The sequence below is a fragment of the Carassius gibelio genome, chromosome A7, assembly GCF_023724105.1.
Source record: "Carassius gibelio isolate Cgi1373 ecotype wild population from Czech Republic chromosome A7, carGib1.2-hapl.c, whole genome shotgun sequence".
In the NCBI taxonomy this organism is placed as follows: domain Eukaryota; kingdom Metazoa; phylum Chordata; class Actinopteri; order Cypriniformes; family Cyprinidae; genus Carassius; species Carassius gibelio.
The window spans coordinates 21,551,033-21,570,199 of NC_068377.1; the positions used below are offsets into that span (position 1 = coordinate 21,551,033).

Below are 19,167 nucleotides of genomic sequence, written 5' to 3' on the forward strand. Positions count from 1 at the left end.
TAAAAGTGAGATTAAGATTTTTTTTGATTCAAAGACATGAAGCGGTAATGTTTGTTCGCTTGACCTTGAGAACGGCAGAAAGAAGATGGATCTATGACGCCATCTTGAGGTGATAAACAAAGCATTTCAGCCTAATACATTACCTGAATAAATGTCAAAGTTGTACTATATAATACTTACAACCCTTGCTATTATTTAAAGGCCATATATCTCATTCTATAGCTGTATGTATTCTGTGGGTCCTTATTAAGAAGAGGTTCCGTTAAAAATACCAGGACTGAATTCAGTTCCGTTATCGCTAGTTGAACAACTCTAGCAATGTTTCACAAATTAGCAACATGGCTTCTGAATACAGCGAGTGTAGTGTACCGATACCCATGAGTCGGTCCAGCTTTTTGGGAATGACTTATGAATCAGTCGAAGCTGTTAAGGACTTTCCCGCAGTTTACATTCACTAGCTATATTTTGTTCTAGATTAAAGTGACAGTTTTTTTTCATACGATACTGTGTAGTTAAATATATAAGATTATTCGTTTGAATCTGTGATTTATGGCTATATAAAGAAGACTGTTTTGTATTATTATTTTTATTTAGTCCTTAGCTAGGGACAAATTTTTTACACAAAATGTTTACATAAATTTGTATTTATTACTGTGCGGTTGATCTCATCATTTGCTTTTGGCAAGATTGTATTTCTTTAAAAAAAAAAAAAAAAAAATAATAATAATAATAATAATAATAATAATATACAGGTGGATCTCAATAAATTAGAATGTCATGGAAAAATGCATTTATTTTTCGATAATCCAAAATTTCCAAATTGTGAAACTCATGTATAAATACAAATTTTGTGCACACAGAATGAAGAAGTTTAAGCCTTTGGTTATTTTAATTGTGATGATTTTGGCTCACATTTAACAAAAACCCACCAATTAACAAAATATTAATATCTAAACCAATTAGAATATGGTGACATGCCAATCAACTGATGAACTCACAACACCTGCAAAGGTTTCCTGAGCCTTCAAAAGTGTGGAAGGAAAAGTTGCACCAACAGAGAGAACCACAGCCTTATGAGGAGTGTCAAGCAAAAAAACGATTCAAGAATTTGAGTGAACTTCACAAGGAATGGCCTGAGGCTGGGGTCAAGAGACACCACACAAATGGCTACAGTTGTCATATTCCTCTTGTTAAGCCACCCCTGAACCACAGACAACGTCAAAGGCGTCTTACCTGGGCTAAGAAGAAGAACTGGACTATTGCCCAGTGGTCCAAAGTCCTCTTTTCAGATGAGAGCAAGTTTTGTATTTCATTTCTCTTTGCCTAAAGCACCAAACGTTGGTTAGATGACCATGATGTTGGTGTGCTTGACTGGTCAGCAAACTCACCAGACCTAAACCTCATAGAGGATCTCTGGGGTATTGTTAAGAGGAAAATGAGAAACAAGAGACCAAAAAATGCAGATGAGCTGAAGTCTACTGCCAAAGAAACCTGAGCTTTTAGACCACCTCAGCAGCGCCACAAACTGATCACCTCCATGCCACGCCGAAGTGAGGCAGTAATTAAAGCAGAAGGAGCCCCTACCAAGTATTGAGTACATCTACAGTAAATAAACATACTTCCCATAAGGCCAACAATTCACTAAAATGTTTTTTTTTTTTTTTTGGTCTTATGAATTATTCTAATTAATTGATATAGTGAATTGGTTGATTTTTGTTAAATGTAAGCCAAAATCATCACGATTAAAAGAACCAAAGACTTAAACTACTTCATTCTGTGTGCATTGAATTTTTTGAATTCACGAGTTTCACAATTTTAGTGGAATTACTGAAATAAATTAAATTTACCACGACATTCCAGTTTATTTAAATGCACCTGTATATATGTTGTATCGCAAAAAAAAGAGGGAAATCGAAAACAGAACCTTTAAATTTGGTGAATGTTAGCGCGGCGACGTGTGCACTATATTTGATAACAGAGCAGCGTGCGGACACGCCCTCTTGTCATCGCAGTGAAGGGGCGGGGTTTCGGTTCTGCAGTCGCTAAAAACATGGCAACGTCCATAGCGCTCAGCCTGGATAACTTACCGTCTGATCCCTTACTGCTGGTGCTGTCATTTCTGGACTTCCGAGATCTGATAAGGTAGACATTCAACTTGAGCCTTTCTGTCAGTCCGTGCGGTAATAAACACGCTGGTTTGTTTCTCGAATGAGCTTGAAGAGCTGTACAGTAAACGTTAGCTGGCAATGCTAACAGCATAGTTTATGATGTTACTTAGGCAGGTTCTGCTGATAGACAAATCCGATAATACGGCGATAATGGTTTTCAGTCACTATGAAAAGCCACGCATCTGATAACTGTAACGTTACACCAGATCATCTCATGAATCTTATGTTTGAAGACATAATGCATGAGCTACTGTAATGACAGAAGCTTTACATCTTGTCATCAGGTTAAAAAATAACTTGCATACATCTACGTTTGGTAGATACTTTTATCCAAAGTGAATTACGTTGCACTCAAGGTCTCCTACCCATAGTAAATTTTAAAGTGCCATGAACCTCCCCTGTTTTAACACTGGTCATCCACACCTCAGATTTGAAAAAAAAAAATGGGGGTGTAGAGGCTGGGAAGAGGGGAGTAAACAACAAGTAAAACACAGACAGAACTAAAATAAAATCTTATCATTAGAACAAGTCAAATACGTTTAAATTAACTTTTTTTTTTTAAATGTAAACAAATCCGCAATATAACTTTGCAGAGTATGGTGTAGTAAAATAAAGGACATTTAAAAGGTCTCTAATATTTTCACTACATTGACCAGCACTACAGTGTTTCAAAAAATGACATCAATTTAACACGGAAAGAATAAAGACATGGTTCCTTTTTTGTCCACTCTTCTTTGTATTTTGGGTCTAATGTCATTGTTTGCCGTGTATCACAATAATCGTTCGTGTCATCGCGTTCATGATCATGTGTACCACTCTATCAGTCCTTATTTTGCACATATTTCGTTTGACCAAGATATGATGAAGATATGATGAAATTATGATTATTTAATTTAATCTTCAACAGCTTTGTTTTTGTGAAATGCTACTTTATAATTTTCATTTTTTTCAATCATATAATTATTATATCACCCTAAAATACGTTGTGTGTAAAAAGTGCTTGTTTCAGCCAGTGTGCACATGATCAGGATGGTGCCACCTCCACCTCATTCTGAGCCAAGTGTGATCAGAATGATTACAATATAGAGAATTTTGCAGCTGTGCATATCGATTGTAGCAATATTTTGAAATCAATATGGAACTCAATGGGTAACCAGTGTGTAGAGATGATAAAATTGGGGCTAATAGTGCATCACAGTAATCTAGCAGAGAGGTCATAAATGCATGAACTAGCTTTCTGTGTCAGAAACAGATAACATGTTTTGCAGCTTAGCAATTTTTCTGAGGTGGAAGAAAACTGTTCTTACTCTCCAGCCACAGCAGCCAGTCACCACTCTCAGTTGAGACATATACATCACTTCACGACATTAGTTCAACTTAGCTTTTTAGACTGGAAGAACGAATTAACTTCAAAAAAAAAAAAAAAAATGGCCACTTTTCAAATGACCACAAATGATCATTTTAGTGTTTCATGACCCTTTAAAGTAGTTAAAGGTTTACAAATTTTGAACACAGAAATGATTACTTGTTTTCTTTAATCTCCATTTCCAGCATCTGCCTTTCTTTCAAGTATTGGGTAGATACATATGCATATTTTTATTTACACATCTGTACAGTAAATAATGCACAAATCTGTACATAAATATTCTGTTCCAGATTTTACCACATTATTATTATTTATTTATTCTTTTATTCTTTTTTTTAATCGTTCTTTCTTTTTTCATGTCACATACATGTACAAAGAGCTCCTAAAAAACCACAACAAATTCCTTGTGTGTTTGCTAAGCTAATTCTGATTCATTTATTCTTCCATAATGGTTTGAGAATAGCTGTCATTACCAAACTTTTTTGAGAAAAAAAAAACAGATTTGTTATTTATTCAACAGTTAAAAGCCTCCAAGTTAATTTTAGTTGCGTTTTTCTTCATATGTAATTAGACATCATCAAAAGTTGGTCACAATTACACTTTGTACCGAATTATGTAAAAATTCTCTCGTGAAGGTTGACCAAGGATGTTTTAATAGATTAAGCATTGAATAAGGTCACCTTTTTTTTAACAACTCAAGTTGTCAAAAGTGTTTGCGTTGATCTGGTTTGTTCTTTTCTCAGCTGCAGTTTTGTAAGTCGTCGACTCAATGAGCTGACAGGCCATAACCCTCTGTGGAAGAGACTTTGTCAGAAGCACTGGCTCCTTACAGAGTAAGCTCACTCCTCATGCCCTCAGAAGCTTTTGATTTATTCATGGCATGTGCGTTTTTCTGTCTTAATCCTTTTTTTTTTTGGTTACATTTCTTGATTTGCTGTAATGAAAATATATTGTTGATGACAAATGATTTTTTTTCTTCCCTTTTCAGGGCAGACAAAAGCCACAGAGGCCTGGCATGGAAGGAACTGTTTCGGGAGTATTATGCTGATCTGGGCCGTTATATTGACTATTACGGCACTCTCAAGAAAGCCTGGGATGATCTGAAGAACTACCTGAATCAGAAATGTCCACGAATGATAGCTTCACTTAAAGGTCCGTCCACACTTACTCATCCAGCCATATTTTGAAAACCTATGGGTGTTTTTTTATTTTATCTCGTGAGAGTTGTCCACTAAAGGTTTTGCTTCCTTTTCTCTGAAGAGGGTGTAAGGGAGGAAGAGCTAGACACTATTGAGCTCCAGATTGGCTGCAAACTCCCTAATGACTACCGTTGCTCCTATAGGATACACAATGGACAGAAACTTGTGGTCCCTGGGTAAGACTTCTGATAATATCCTTGATCCTTTCTTCTACTTTAGAAAAATAAAGTATTTATTTAGATGCTTGAAACTTATTCGTGGCCTAATGGTTAGAGAGTCAGACTTGTAACCTGCAGGTCACAGGTTCGAGTCTCAGTACTGGCAGGAGTTGTAGGTGGGGGGAGTGAATGAACAGTGCTCTCTTCCACTTTCAATACCCACCAACGAGGTGCTCTTGACCATCTCCTCTTCATCTGTTCTTCATCATTTTTTTTCTGTCCTTGCTGTTGGCTGAGTAGACGTCAAATGTTCATTTAATTTACTCTAAATAATAAATTAGAGTAAATGAAATTTTCATTTTTTTCTTTTCTTTTGGCTGTAGGATACCATGAAAATTTATATAACTTCAATAATTTACAGTTCTGACACCCATTACCTTTTGATATTATAACAGTGATTAAGAATTAAATTACCTATTGACTCGGAAGTATGCGGACGTCTTTTTGTTGGGTGCTTTTGCCATGGTGAATCATAATTTCAGAGCTCCATTGATCATGGCTTTTCATAGTCATGGTGCATGCGCTAAATACAGCAGTTCTGAACCCGAAAACTCAAAGTTTCCATCTGAGGCTAGGTCAACTTAGAGTTGGTTGAACCTCCTTATTGAAACAGGCCCCAGATTATATATATATATGGAATGTCCTATTTGCTATCGTGTGTGTGTGTGTGTATATATATATACACACACACACGATAGCAAATAGGACATTCCAGAATCACACAAGTTGGATCAAATGAAGATCCACCAATGTGCTCCTCACACCGGAGTTCAATATAATTTTCAATATCATAATATTTAGTTTTATCAATATGTGTCTTCGGCTTGAAGAGGCGCTGCGCAGACCGATTGGTGTATGACATCAAAGTACCGCGAAAGCATAAGGAGACGTCTTTCTTAAATGAGAAAATGTTGTATCTGAACTGTAAATCATGTTTGTTTTTTTTATAGTTTAATATGTTATCATTAGACATTTAGTTATTTAAAAGTCTTACATTTGAGCTAAGAAATCCTGCAGATAACCTGTAAAATGGCAATCAAGCTTTCACATGACGATAAGTGATCTTTGCACTGCCTCCCCTCCACAGGCTGATGGGCAGCATGGCTCTGTCCAATCACTATCGCTCAGAGGACCTGTTGGATATTGAGACCGCAGCGGGGGGATTTCAGCAGAGGAAGGGGATGCGGCAGTGTCTTCCACTCACATTTTGCTTCCACACTGGCCTCAGCCAGTACATGGCCTTGGAGAGCACAGAGGGACGAACACGCAGTGAAATCTTCTATCAGTGCCCGGTTAGATCACCACGCTCAGACCACAACAGTCTACCATGTATAAACATGCATTCATCTAGGGCTGACGAACTGTTATGAAAAGTGAATCTGATGCAAACCACAGGAAGCAGGTTTTATAGTAGCTGGAGGCTAGATAGTAAATGTTATAGACATAGTTTACCCAAAAATGAAAAATGTGCTGAACAGTTTCTCACCCTCAGGTCATCTATGATGTAGATGAATTTGTTTCCTCATCAGAATGGGCATTATATCCACTTGCTCATCAATGAGTCTGCAGTTAATGGGTGCCATCAGAATGAGAGTTTAAACCGATGTTAAAAACACTGCAATAATCACAGAGGTCCATCAGTTAATGTCATGTGAACATCATTAAGACATTTTTAACTTTGAACCGTTGCTTCATTAAAATATGAGCCCCATTTGTAATACGGGGTTTCTCCAGCAAAAAAAGTTTTCTCATCTGAATCAGGAGAGAAATATTCACAGATCAAGCTCCGCTTAAAAGTCCAAAACGGTTCAAAACAATTAATTTTTTTTCCCACTGGAGTAAGTATTATTATTGATTATGGACCAGAAGCAATGGTTATGGATTTGTTTTTTACAAACGCATTTATTTTTTGAGTGGATTACTTGTGGAATTTTGTGACGTTTATATCAGCTGTTTGGTCTCTCATTCTGACGGCACCCATTGACTGCAGAGAATCTTTTGGTGAGGAAATTATGCTAAAGAGTGATGCTAAATTCCTCCAAATCTGTTCTGATGAGGAAACAAATTCATCTACTTGGATGGCCTGAAGGCAGGAGTACATTTTCAACAAATTTCATTTTTGGGTGACCTACTCCTTTAAAAGGCTTCCCAATCCCAACTGCATTGTAGCTGACAGGAGGTGTAGCCATTTATTGCATCAGGTACATACAGTTCTCCAGCACTAAATACAATAGAGGAACTCTGACCAGTAGGAGGTGCTCTTGTCTTCTTGTGTATTATAGCCGTTCTTGCTATCTCTTATATCTTTTCTTCACAGGATCAACTGGCTCAAGATCCCTCTGCGATTGACATGTTCATTACGGGTAACAAAGTGCAAAAGGCTCCATTAATGCAATGCAGTTTTATCACATAATATGAACCCTTCTCTCCCCTCTTTTCTTTTTTCAGGTCCCAACTTTACTGAGTGGTTCACTTCCTTTGTTGACAATGTTGTAACAGGAGAATACCCCATCATTCGGGACCAGATCTTCAGGTGGTCCATCTTTCATTGTCTTACACTTAGTAATGCATATCAGCATTTGAAATCACAAATCCCACATTAAAGTTGATCCCCTTTATGTTTGTTCAGGTATGTTCATGACAAGCGCTGCGTGGCAACCACTGGTGACATCACAGTGTCAGTCTCTACCTCCTTCCTGCCAGAGCTCAGTTCAGTCCATCCGCCACACTTTTTCTTCACCTATAGAATCAGGTACTGCATAGATCCACATCCATGTAAAAACAAAAGCTTCATATACAAGCCAGAAACTAAGCCTTTTTTGCACAGGCCTATCCAAAGGGTTAATGTTCCCACCTAGTGATCAACTGTAAAAATAACAAATGTTACCTCTTCCTAACAGGGAAAACCACCAACAATCAAGAATGCATGATTATATGGTGTCATGGCTTTGCAATCAAAAAATGCCGTTATAATGGAAGTCAATGGGGCAAAAACAGCCGCCAACAACTAATTAGGGAGAAAAAAATTTAATGTAATGCTGCACAAAAACTAAAAATGCATCAAAGCCAATGTTGCTACTAATCTTTGACATGCCCAGGACTGTTATAAAAAGTAAAAAAAAATCCAGCCACAATTACTTTTATATTGAAAATAAGTCATTTTGTGTGTTTTTTCCCCCCAAATCAGTGACATCATTTATGAACTTGGCAATTAAAGAGTTAAATTCTTGGATTTTAAAAAAAATATTAGTAGTTTTGATCAGGACTGAAGTTGATTAACAGATTTATGCAAAAACAATTGAAAAAAATATGAATCTGATACATTTTTACAGCAGTTTAATTGAGTGGATGTTTTCATCCACGAACAACTCGAAAGGTAGTGAATTTGAACAATCCACAAGGGTTAAAAAAAATCAAGTCACTGTCTTAATGAGTTGATTCGTTCAGTAATTCATTCAAGTGGTTTGTTCAAATGGCTAATTAATTTAGTAATTGAATCATTCATTACTGATTTGTTCAAACTGCAGATTCATTTGGTTATTGAATTACTGAAACTGATCATTCAAAATGTCGATTAATTCAATAATAAAGCACTGATATGTGTTACTCTGTAAAGCAAAAGTTCTGCTCTTGTTTCAATTTAATCATGTCTTGTAACTCACAATGTTAACTTGTTTGTTCCACTGTCTTATAAACTCATTATAACATTTGAAATTGTGCTTTAATTTGGTAGACAACAGCACTGTTGCTCATGTGATATTGCTTAACTATATCTTTTGGTATACAAGACAAAAACTCACAAATAAATATCACATAGTGAAAGCATGCTCTCAAGGCAAGTTTGGTTTGATTTCTGCAAAATGAGTGACATACTCAATCTCATCTTGCACATTGTTGAATAAATAATTCCATTATTATCGTAGATTAGACATATTGCATACCCCTGTGGCATGCTTCCTCTATTTCCCAGTGTCTTTCCAATAGGTAGAGATCATCCCAGTGCTTGATTCATAAACAAGGTTCTTACTTAAATGATCAAGCTGCTTTCTGTTGTAACTTGCTGTAATGCAACACAGCTGTACTAAGACTTGACATATGACGATACATTGAGCTTGAACCTATGACCTCTGAGCCGTGCCATCTTCTGCATCAGGATTGAGATGGCAAAGTCTGCCCTGCCAGAGAATGCATGCCAGCTAGACAGTCGCTACTGGAAGATCACAAATGCAAACGGAAATGTGGAGGAGGTCCGTGGCCCTGGTGTTGTGGGTAAGAGTATACCCCTGTAAGTTAAGAGTAAATCAGAACAGTTCGCAGTTGGTGACGGATATGTTGAGTTATCAAGCTGAGACATTCTGACAGTATCTTTTAGTCCATATAATTCACAGTGACAATTGCTCTACTTTCTAAAGAATGTCCTGCATCTGTGTTTTGCATATGATGTCCATGCGAGTGCAGGCGAGTTTCCAGTGATGACACCTGGTAAAGTTCACGAGTACGCCAGCTGCACCACGTTTTCCACCACCTCTGAGTTCATGGAAGGCCACTACACATTCCACCGGCTCAACAACAAAGAGGAAGTGTTTGACGTGTCAATCCCACGCTTCCACATGGTGTGCCCACCTTTCCGTGAATCAATGGTGCGGTCGGTAAGTTGCTATTTATATCTTTGTGTTATGTCCAAGAAAAAAATGTATATCCAAAATGCTAATGTGTGTACATTTGTCATTCTAAATCCCTCACTCTGTGTTTGTCTCTCTCATTTAGAGCTCAGTCAGTGAGGTGTCTGCTCCTTATAATGATGAGAATTCATCAGACACAGATGACTACGAGCGTGGAGAGATGCGTGGCATGAACATGGCTGACCCAGGAGGACGCTGCCCTCGGCTTGTCTGATGCACTTTTACATGCCCTCGCCCACAGATACTGCTGCACAACACACTCACACAAACGGGACAGCAGGAGGACAAACAGAGCTTTTAGGCATCCATTGTTTATTGTACAGCGCTCTTGTGCCTGTCACCTCTTGAGCGTTTTTTCTCCAGTTTCTGTGGCCATGGGTCTGGTTGTGGCATATCTGTGCATGGGCACGTCTGTGGACGTGTGAGATTTTTGTACGTGAGTTTGAGTATGCAAGTGTGGTTTGTGATTGAGTGAGAGAGTTTATTGAATTTCTGTGAGATTGGCTCGTTTTGCCTGGGTTTCACAATTACCTGACTAAACTTACCCGAAGGACTGTTTCAGCCAGAACTGATAATTAGAGTTTACTCACCCTCACGTTGTTCCAAACCTGTATGTCTTTCAGTCTCCTGTGGGACACAAAAGAATATATGAGTATATTTTGTCCATGAAGTGAAAGTGGAGTCCATTGTTGTGTTGGACCGACTGCCTTTAGATTTATGGGCCAAAACACTTTCTCTTCAAAATATGTTTGACAGGACATGTTTGGGAGAAGTAAGACAGTCATACAGGTTCGGGACGACATGGGGATGAGTTAATAATGAAAAAAATTGACATTTTTGCCTGAACTATCCCTTTAAAAACTTACACTTACAGAGCACGAGTAGAAATGATGACACTACTATTAGCAGAAATGTACACACACACTGAATTGGGAATACTGTATATATATATTGAATACTTAACAGAAAGGCTCAATTGATTTCTTCCACAAGGCCTCAGGTATGGTGTAGCATGTATGTGCTCGTGTGTATATGTTTGTTTTTGTGTGGTTTGCACTGAGGGTTTCGGGGGCTGGCTGAGGTTCAGACAACAGCTAACCTGTGCAAGCAGCTTGACGTGCTACTAGTTCTCCACTAGTTCTCCGTTCAGAGGTGCTTCTGCCCTGTTCTCCGAAAAGCTGGATGGATGTAAACACAAAGGTCAGCCAGGACACATTGGTGTACTGTAAAGGATCTTTTTAGCTCGGATTATCTTAAGGGCTGGAGGTTACACCGACTGGTGTGAATAACAAAAGATAATTTTATGAGAAGTCTATGGAATTATTTTGACTTTCCACATTTATCTCCTTAAAAAAAAACCTGTGCAAGAGGTAAATGATCAGAAAATGTTTTTGTTGTACAGTTCAGTTTCTCAGAATGAAATCTAGGCAGACTTAAAAATGTCTTTGCTATTTTCTTCCCCTTTCCTTCCTAATGGCAATGTGAGCTAAGCTTGCCTAGACATATGTATAATTTTGATATTCTTGGTTTGAATATTGTTATAATCATAATGGATATTATGTTATCATCTTTGTAAAATGCCGTGCAGTGAGATTTTTCAACCGTTTGCTATTATGTTCTCTGTTTAGCTCTATTGAACCTCTCAGATTACTCCTTTTTTATTTTGTAAGTGTGAGGGATTTATTATAATTTCTTTGAGTAAATAAACAGGTCGTGGTGTATCAATACCGTGTTTCAGGATCACATTATTTGTTTACATTACTGTTGTGACCAGGATGCTTTCTACTATCGAGGCACAAAGAGGCCATTGCTCTGTTTTTCACCAGCCAGTCTCAGCTCTATTGTCTCATGCTCTGGAATATCTCTGAATACAACTATTGTTCTCACAACACAAAACTCACTCATTTTTGTTACTCTGACCCTAACCCTAACCCACCCTGATCGTCTCTGTTGTCATGGCAACGAGTTGAAGAGGCCTTGTTGTAGTCAGACTAATGTTTCTTTGTGAAGCCGTTTTGTTTTTTTGACCCACATCTCCTCCCATCTCTTTACTCATTAATTTCAACCATTCTGAAAGAGAGAAAATGCTACATTTCTGTAACGTATCTTAAGTACTTTGACAATTCATTGCTTCAATTGCACACACACTAGGGCCAATAATACACCAGACATGTCGGCTTTCCAGGGCAGATCACTTTAAATCACAATGTGCTGCACACCAGTGTATGTTTAATGGCCCTTCATGCCGACATGTGATTTTGATCGTGTGTTCTCTCCATTCCTCGCTGAAAACCTCACATAGTTTAGCTATTCTTGTGCTACAGCAGTTGACCCCCTGTCCTGTAATGAGCCGTTCAGAAAGCCAATGTCTGCTGAAGCCTGACCCAGACGTGTGGTCAAAGGCCTGTGAAATAATTCTTTGTAAATTTATAATTGATTGTGAAAAAAAAAGAAGTGTAAATCTTATGCTGATTCAACATTTTATAAGAGGGAAAAATAATGTTAAGAATGTTATAAAGACATAAATGAGCTAATGAGAGACTTTGTGTCTTGTTTATGCAAGTAAGAATATAAACATTGTAGATGTATGTTGAACGGTGGGATTTTCACTAATGGAAAACTTGTAATATTCAGCTTTCAACCACAGGATGTTGAAGAAAGATTATAGAGAATGTTTCTCTCGTTGCAGGTTCATTCCTAAAAACAGAATAATGCTGGAATTCAACAGCTGCAGAAATCCCAATGCTAAACTCTCAATACTATACTATAGAAAAGCTCAGTTTCAGGGAGACTGTTCCTGCCTCTCATGTACAGTACATTACTTGGGATTCATCTGTTCATATAGTGATGAATTGTTATAGGCAAATTATTTCCTCTTTTTTTTTATTTCTTAAATTAAAATGAACACAACACCTGATAATATATAATATATATTTCAATATTTTAGTACCACAGAATGGTATACATTTTAAAGCACAAACGATTAATTGAAGAGCATTGTGGGCGTGTTTTTAAGAAGCGTGAGTAGCTCAATCTCTTCAGTTTTCAGACTGGTTTGGATGTGTCTGTGGTTGGATTCCTTCTTCACGCTGGGGTAAGACTACAGAAGAGTAACTGATAGAGTTAGTTTTTAAAAACTATTAAGCATTAAACATATTGACTTTTTTACAAAGACACTGTTTTCTGAGGTCTTGGTAGAAAATTATTATGAAGGTAGTCTACTGGTTTTTGTTTTACAAATACTATAGATTCTGAAAATCAATCGATAAATCCTTAATTTAATAAAATGGAGACAAGCTATCAGCTGGGTCACAAAAAAATCTAGTTTTTTAGTTGGTTGACCATCAAAACATTTATTTTTATTTTTTGTGAATCCTATCCAAATTAAAAATTTTATGAAATTGTTAGTTAAACAATAAAACGCTGGCATTAAGAGCAAAATTCATTTTTAAAGTAGAGTATAGTTTTAACTATATAAGGTTGAACCGTGTTCTCAGAAAAAGCATTTTTGTTGTTTTTTTATATATCATTTTATATATTATATTATTATATGTATTGTATATATGTGATTCAAGATGAGTTACCCTGGAATGTTGATAAAAGTCTGACATGTTCAGAATTGTAGAATTCTGTATGAAGTTCAAAAGACAAATAAGAATATATTCAATAATGTCTAAAGCTTAATGATTTCCATACAAAATAACAAGCGAAAAACAATAATACTTTTGGTGCTAGATGCAGTAATAACAATAGTAGCTATAATACAGACCAGATCATCGGCCAAAACTGGATCTCAGTAAAACTATGTATTCCTTAGATGAACCACAATTCTTTCTTTTATGATTATGTTAATAATCTTTAAAAAAATAGAAGATATATTTTTTTTAATCATTTGCTCATCCTCAACCTGTGTGACTTTGTCATTTCTGTGAAACACACAAAAATCATATTTTGAAGAATAATGGTAACCAAACAGTTTTGGTGACTGTTGATTCACCAAACACCAAACAGACATTTCTCAAAATATCTTAATTTATGTTCCAGAGAAAATAGAAAGTCGACACGGGTTTAGAACAAAATGATGGTGAGAAAGTGAATTACTGAAGCAATTAGAAGCATGGTGTTTATGCATTAACCTGTAACAAGTCTAAACATTACCACTGATCAACTTTATTTCCTTAGGATCTACTTTGAATGTGAGGGATTGAGAGCAGTGTACTAGTTTAAAAAAGACTTGTAGAAAAAAATGTGTCTTTGAAATCTGCATTTAGAACGAACATATGCAGTCACATTCAGACAAATCCAAACCGTACACTCCTCAGATTCCTGTCTTTCTCTCTGATTAGACTGGTAAACTGAAGGCATTATGAAAGCATCTGTTGGAGTGTGTGTGGTGTTCGTTCTGGCTCTGGTGGGGCTTGGTATGTCATGTCAATGATCCTGTTTTCCCCATGCATAAGATGTGTTTTTGTTATATTTTGAATTACTATTCTTGTAAAAATATGATCTCTGCCATGTGTCTTTCAAGGCTCTGCCATTAAATGTTACAGTTGTAGAGACTACACGGGCACATGCTCTAAAATTCGAGACTGCTACTATGATGATGCCTGTGTGACCGTCCATGAGAGAGGTGACAGCTCACTCACTCTTAGATAAGAGTGTCTTTCTGTATTCTTACAAATTGTCAAAATGGCACAACCATTCCCATGACCCTTTGACTTTGCATGACATATCTTTCCATTCTGCCTTTTTTTTCTAGGTGGTGACACATACAGGCAGTGCATAAAGTACTCTGAGTGTGAGCACAGCACACTCGCTGAGAAGTTTCCCAAAGTTTCCAGCTTCAAGTTCTCCTGCTGTGCCACTGACCTGTGTAACACAGCACCTGTGTCCGTGTCCAGCCGCTCTGTGGTGGGAATACTGCTCTCACTAGCACTCTTCTGGTGGGGTGTTCTCTAAAATGCTTTGGCAAGCTTCCTCGTAAAGCTGGTAGTGGTATCTTGCAGTGAGAATGCAGAGATCTTCTATATCTTGAGTTAATTGGTCAAAGAAGCATTCACATCTTAAATCACAGCTGTATGTTAAAACGGTGTGTGCTCACTGATAAAGCTTCTATTTTCTAGTCTTGCACTTAATAGTGAAAGAGAAACCATCTGACTATAATGTATTGTATTCAGTGTTGCTTTGTGTATGTGTACTATTTCGCGGCTAATCCTGTTTCCCAGAAAAGTGGTACAACTGAGCAGTGGCGTGCACAAGAGGGCCCGGGGCCCCATTGAGATCCGACGCTAAAGTGCCCTTGCGGTCCGGTCTGCGATTTCTGCCAAGGGTAGGGCTGTGCGATATGAAGATTTTTGATCGTGCCTGATAAAAATGTCTCCCTGATCTGGTTTTGAAGAAATATTGTTGTATTTTGCTCAAGCGCACATTCTACCAGATGCAGTTCTGGCGCCGTGGAATTAATATACTGCTACATACATTAACATCAGTGTTAACTCAGCTGCAGAGGCACTCTCACGGACACCACACTTTCCTTTTTCTTTTCTTTTTTCTTTTTTTTGTGCATTGCTTTAAAGCCTTAAGGGGTAAGTTCACCCAGATAGCAAATTTATGTAATTAATAACTTACCCTCAAGTTGTTCCAAACCCGTAAGACCTCTGTTTATCTTTGGAACACAGTTTAAGATATTTTAGATTTAGTCCGAGAGCTCTCAGTCCCTCCACTGAAGCTGTGTGTACGGTATACTGTCCATGTCCAGAAAGGTAAGAGAAACATCATCAAAGTAGTCCATGTGACATCAGAGGGTCCGTTAGAATTTGTTGAAGCATCGAAAATACATTTTGTTTCAAAAATAGCAAAAACGACGACTTTATTCAGCATGCATGTCTGTATCTTAGATGCGTGCAGGTCTTAGGGACAGTACTGAACATGCTGCCGACTGTAATTAAAGGGATAGTTCACCTTAAAAATGTAATTTCTGTCATTGTTTATTCACTCACATGTTGTCCCAAACCTATATTCATTTCTTTCTTGTGCTGCACACAAAAGAAGATATTTTGAAGAATCTGGATAACCAAACAGTTGCTGGTCCACAATGACTTTGATAGTAGGAGAAAAACTCTGGAAGTTACTGTGAACCAGCAACTGTTTGGTTTTCCACCTTCTTCAAAATAGAGTAAGCAGAAGAATGAACTTTTGAGTGGGTACATGAAGGTATTAAAAACAAAACACTAACATATTTACATTTTGTGGGTGAATTATTCCTTTCATATTAATATAACACCAAGCACAAAGAGAAAAATCGCACAATATTCTTAACTGAAAAACATTAATACAGTTGCTTTAATAGGAATCAGTATATAGAGAGTTTTATTTTTATTTGTTCATTCAATTTTTTGAATGCTCCTGCTAAATACTGTTGTACCTGAAAAAATAAAACATTGTTTATTTTTATTTGTATATTATGTGTATTTTTAAAGTGTATCTTTGTTCTAATCTTTTTTTTAATAACAAAGATAAAATAATGATAGATTTTTATCTTCTCCCATTTTGGCCTAAATATCTGCCATTCTTTTTTATATTTTGTTACCTTAAAGTAACAAGCTTTGTCTTTATTATAGGGTAATCAGTTTGGCTGTACTGCTCAAACAGCTTTACAAAGAATGACAAAGAATCATGATAAAATCATTAAAAATAAAAGATATTATTGCTATAACGCCCACCCGAACAAACCAATACACCCTACAATTCACCCCCAACCATCCCCGGACCGCGGTTATGCCCTTGTAAAGCCATTTCGCCCCTGCCCCTCCAGAGGTCTGTGCACGCCACTGCAACTGAGTGGGTTGTGAGGGTTCTGATGCTGACATGTTCAAAGGTTTTAAAATATTAATTTTCATAAAATACTTTATGCCTGCTTTTCCTCTGCCTTGTTTACGAATTTCTCTTTTAAAACTTCAAATCTCTTGAAAAACACTGTGTGCAATATAAAGATGTAGTCTTTTCAGTGTACTGATTAGCTTCCTGTTCCCACTATAGCCAGCGAAACTTACTGAACCTTTCTGTGACCAATAAAAGGAACATGCTGTTTTATGTAAATTGAGAAAGTGCATCTATATGTGTATCTTGCATCTCATTGCTTCTAATAACCTGCAGTGCTATAAAGAATAAAAATATATCGGGAACCTTAGCAGTTTATCAGTGTGGAGGAGATTTAATTTCTAAAGGAAATATTAATATTATTATTAGTATCATTTGCTTCACTGTACTAAAGGGTGTTGTTTAGACTATCTCTGAGTGCTTCAGTTTGCTTCAGTATGCTTGAGTTTTCAATGAGCTGAGATAACAGGAAATCTATTTAATGTGTGTGTATATGCAAGACAGGTGTGAGACTGGAAATGTTATTTTAGCTTAGTCCTCCTGGCTTCTTAGAAATGCATCTGGAGGACATAGTTGGACACCTTAAATGGACTAAAAAAGAAATTAAAAAAAATTAACATGTATGTATGTATATACTACTTTTTTTTACATTCAGATTTAGGCAAATTTCTTTTCTTAAGAGATTTTATTAAGCTATCAATATCTCATGGAATATGCTGCGATTTCAAAAATTTCCATTTTGAATTTTTCTGCAAGCCGCCATGAAAGTTTTTTGTAAGTCTCTTGTCCAGACCAATATCGGAAGAAGCAGTCAGACAAGACTTGACAGAAAATTATAAAGTCTAGCAAGTCCCTCAGTGTATTCTTAGACATTAACAGCATGACATTGATGAGAAATTGTTACTTTAGAACTACAGAAATGTAGATACATGGTGATTATTATATTAAATGAATTTCCAATCCTGTTCAGGCATGTGTTGATATGTATGCAAATGTACAGGTCTTACTCTCACTTTTCTTGGTAAAATCACCCTGCAGAGTGATTCAGTGAACACAGTCAGTACAACATGGTGCCACACATAATGTCTCTGATTTCCCGATCCCCTAATGTTTTAGATAACCCATTATTTGTAAGAATGCATACTTTGCTAATACAATGTAGTGTATGAAGTGGCCAGAGGTATGCTGTTTGCTACGGTGAAAGACATTGTCATCTATATAAAGCTTCTTTTAAGCCTGAGGTTTTCTGAGTTTACTCAATCTGTTAAAAAGCAGGGGAACTACTTGGAGATCTCGCAAAACTGCTGGGGTGGTCCTATGAGAGAAGAGGAGGGAAGAACAGAAAAGGGAATGGACACAAAGAGGAGAGGGTCTTTAAAGAGTAGACACTTCTCAGTGGGTGAGACATGAAAAACATTTGATTCTGGGGAAGACGCTGAGAGAGATAAAGAGAAAAGCATGGATACACAGTAACTTATGTCCTTCTTTTAATTTTGTGCGGTCTTTGGTCATTTCTGATTCAAAAAGCTAATAAGTAGTTGTAAAAAAAAAAAAAAAAAGTCTCACTCATGGTCTTCGGTCAAAAATCTACATTTCAAAATACAGAACATTTTTATGTGTACAATCTACAAATCCCCCACAATGCAGAAAAAAACTGCACCGCAATGAAAGGGTGAAACTCTTAAATATCTAGAGAGCAAAATCAACACATCAACTCACACGCGCAGACACACACATACACACCTATGAACTGGTGTGACTGTAACACTGCAACTATGTATAATAAAATCAGTAATTCAACTACAATGCAGAAGAAAGTGGACAACAAGGAAGGGGTTACACACTAAAACATCAAGAGTGTAAAATGGATACATCCACTCACACACACTTACTTACACTCAAAGACACACACATACAGAATTATACATACTCAAATGAATTGGGCTATAACCGTACAGCCAATATGAGACAGAAGACTGAAATAAGAGATTCAAATCAGATCAAATCCAGAAGCATCAAGCTCTGATAAACCATTCTTGTTAATTTTTAATACATTTTTATAGAATTTTTATGTTTTGTGTAACAAAAATAAATACTTTCCTTAAAAAAAACTACACTTTAAATCAACAAAAAAATATAGTCTTTGAGAATGCCTTAATATACATTTAAACACACAATCTAATGAAAGTAAACAATTATGTATAAAAACAACTAGGGAATTCACAAGCCTCTCTACAGAGTCCTATGCGGGGATCTAGTGGTTACACCATGAAATTACAGGTTTCTCCAGGAGGTGCTATTCTGCCTTCAGAAATTGGATTGGCCATTAAGTCTCTATTTTAATCTGAAATAATTGAAAAAATTTAGTTTGTACTATTTTCAATGGGAAAAATGTATCATAATTATTGCATAAATATTCATTAGAAACATGAAATTCCCTCAGAATACTAAAGAAAAAAATATTATTGAACAAAAATATATTAGATGGATTTTACTGAAGAAAAAAAAAAAGGTTAAATTCCAGGTATCTGGTCACTTTTGACCATGAAAACCACGAGTTGTGACTCTCAAATGAGGAGCGCACAAGGGTTAAAAAGATAATCTGAAAACATAGAGACACACCACACAGAAAAGAGGGAACTGGGCACATTTATT

General features: G+C 36.7%; 2 protein-coding genes across 2 annotated transcripts; both read left to right on the forward strand.

The window, feature by feature from the left end:
* Window positions 1–2,005: 2,005 nt before the first annotated feature.
* LOC128016816 (F-box only protein 3) lies at window positions 2,006–11,360 on the forward strand. The gene is made up of 11 exons (XM_052601643.1): window positions 2,006–2,142; window positions 4,278–4,367; window positions 4,523–4,686; window positions 4,795–4,909; window positions 6,039–6,243; window positions 7,269–7,314; window positions 7,400–7,484; window positions 7,581–7,703; window positions 9,105–9,220; window positions 9,410–9,600; window positions 9,719–11,360. Exons 1-11 carry the CDS (start codon window positions 2,051–2,053, stop codon window positions 9,845–9,847), a joined length of 1,356 nt encoding a protein of 451 aa, XP_052457603.1. The 5' UTR covers window positions 2,006–2,050; the 3' UTR covers window positions 9,848–11,360.
* A 1,319-nt stretch (window positions 11,361–12,679) lies between these two features.
* Window positions 12,680–16,731, forward strand: LOC128016821 (CD59 glycoprotein-like). Its single transcript, XM_052601647.1, has 4 exons — window positions 12,680–12,727; window positions 13,980–14,054; window positions 14,162–14,263; window positions 14,393–16,731. Exons 2-4 carry the CDS (start codon window positions 14,000–14,002, stop codon window positions 14,590–14,592), a joined length of 357 nt encoding a protein of 118 aa, XP_052457607.1. The 5' UTR covers window positions 12,680–12,727; window positions 13,980–13,999; the 3' UTR covers window positions 14,593–16,731.
* The last annotated feature ends 2,436 nt before the right edge of the window (window positions 16,732–19,167 follow it).

Bases quoted from the DNA above. Each gene is read 5' to 3' on its own strand.
- LOC128016816 (XM_052601643.1), top strand. From the start codon at position 2,051: ATGGCAACGTCCATAGCGCTCAGCCTGGATAACTTACCGTCTGATCCC. The intron at 4,368-4,522 runs GTAAGCTCACTC...TTCCCTTTTCAG, and splicing joins AAGCACTGGCTCCTTACAGA to GGCAGACAAAAGCCACAGAG. The intron at 7,485-7,580 runs GTGGTCCATCTT...ATGTTTGTTCAG, and splicing joins ATTCGGGACCAGATCTTCAG to GTATGTTCATGACAAGCGCT.
- LOC128016821 (XM_052601647.1), top strand. From the start codon at position 14,000: ATGAAAGCATCTGTTGGAGTGTGTGTGGTGTTCGTTCTGGCTCTGGTG. The intron at 14,055-14,161 runs GTATGTCATGTC...GTGTCTTTCAAG, and splicing joins TCTGGCTCTGGTGGGGCTTG to GCTCTGCCATTAAATGTTAC. The intron at 14,264-14,392 runs GTGACAGCTCAC...TTTTTTTTCTAG, and splicing joins TGTGACCGTCCATGAGAGAG to GTGGTGACACATACAGGCAG.